General features: G+C 59.6%; 1 protein-coding gene across 2 annotated transcripts in view; it reads left to right on the top strand.

Moving 5' to 3' along the window:
• The window catches only part of HK2 (hexokinase 2), a 24013-nt gene that overhangs the window by 10185 nt on the left and 12850 nt on the right, over nt 1–978 (top strand). For both annotated transcript variants that reach the window (XM_009327201.1, XM_009327202.1), the window contains exon 4: nt 28–147. In XM_009327201.1, coding sequence (XP_009325476.1) covers nt 28–147 — 120 coding nt within the window. The remainder of the gene's footprint in view (nt 1–27; nt 148–978) is intronic.

Below are 978 nucleotides of genomic sequence, written 5' to 3'. Positions count from 1 at the left end.
AGGGCTCACTCTTTGCCTTTTTTTCAGCTCTTCGACCACATCGCTGAGTGCTTGGCCAACTTCATGGAGAAGCTGAAAATCAAAGACAAGAAACTCCCCCTTGGGTTCACCTTCTCCTTCCCGTGTCACCAGACCAAGCTGGATGAGGTGAGTGAAGGTCTCGCCTCCTCCCGAGGGCCGTGGCTGAGCCTGGGATGCAGTGGGATGAGGGCGAGCTCTCGCTGGGGGCAATAGCCATCCCACACCAATTTAGCTCGTGCTTTTAATTAGGCTCGTTGGGCTTGGGTAGCGTGGAAGGGCTTGGTGCTGATGGAAGCACAGGGTGTGTCCTGGGGCTTGCAGGGGTCTAGGAGGTGATGCTTAACATGCTGGTTGCTCCGTGGTTCCGCTCTGCACGGATGCCTCCACAGAAAGCAGCGTTTTCCCTTCTGCAGGCAGAGCTCAAGGAGAGCGGCTCTGGCGGGGAGAGCAGCTCCAGCCGCCGGCAGCCAAAGGCAGCCCAGACGTGCCGAGCATCACATCCCCCGTCATGCAGCCGGCGCGGGGAGAAGGGGGGGGGGGGGGGGGCACCGCTCAGCTGCGCCAGCTCTCCGCCGGGAGCTGGTGACCTCGCTGGGAGACTAAACATCTCGGCAAGCAGAGCCCAGCCGGGGCACGTGGCCCCTCTCCTGCCACCCACGGCCTCTGCCGGGCTTTTGCTCTTGGTAGGGGGGGGGGCTAGTGCTTTCCTTGCCCTTATCTCACCCGGCTTCCCGGGCAGGATCGGAAAGGAGGGCGGCTCCATGGCGTGCTGGCGATCCAGCACGTCCTCCCCGGGAGGGAACGCGGTGGCATTTTGTACCAGGGATGGAGCAAGTTGTGCTCTCGTGCCTGAGCGATTCAGCAAAAGTAATGAGGAAGAAGATTAACGCTTTCCTCGTGGTAGTTGCGAGGGCTGTAAAAGAAAAAAAGAAAAAAAAAAAAAAAAAAGAAGCTGGG

This window comes from Pygoscelis adeliae, unplaced genomic scaffold (assembly GCF_000699105.1).
Source record: "Pygoscelis adeliae isolate BGI_AS28 unplaced genomic scaffold, ASM69910v1 Scaffold187, whole genome shotgun sequence".
Classification (NCBI taxonomy): Eukaryota; Metazoa; Chordata; class Aves; order Sphenisciformes; family Spheniscidae; genus Pygoscelis; species Pygoscelis adeliae.
This window is presented reverse-complemented; position numbering and strand designations above follow the sequence as displayed.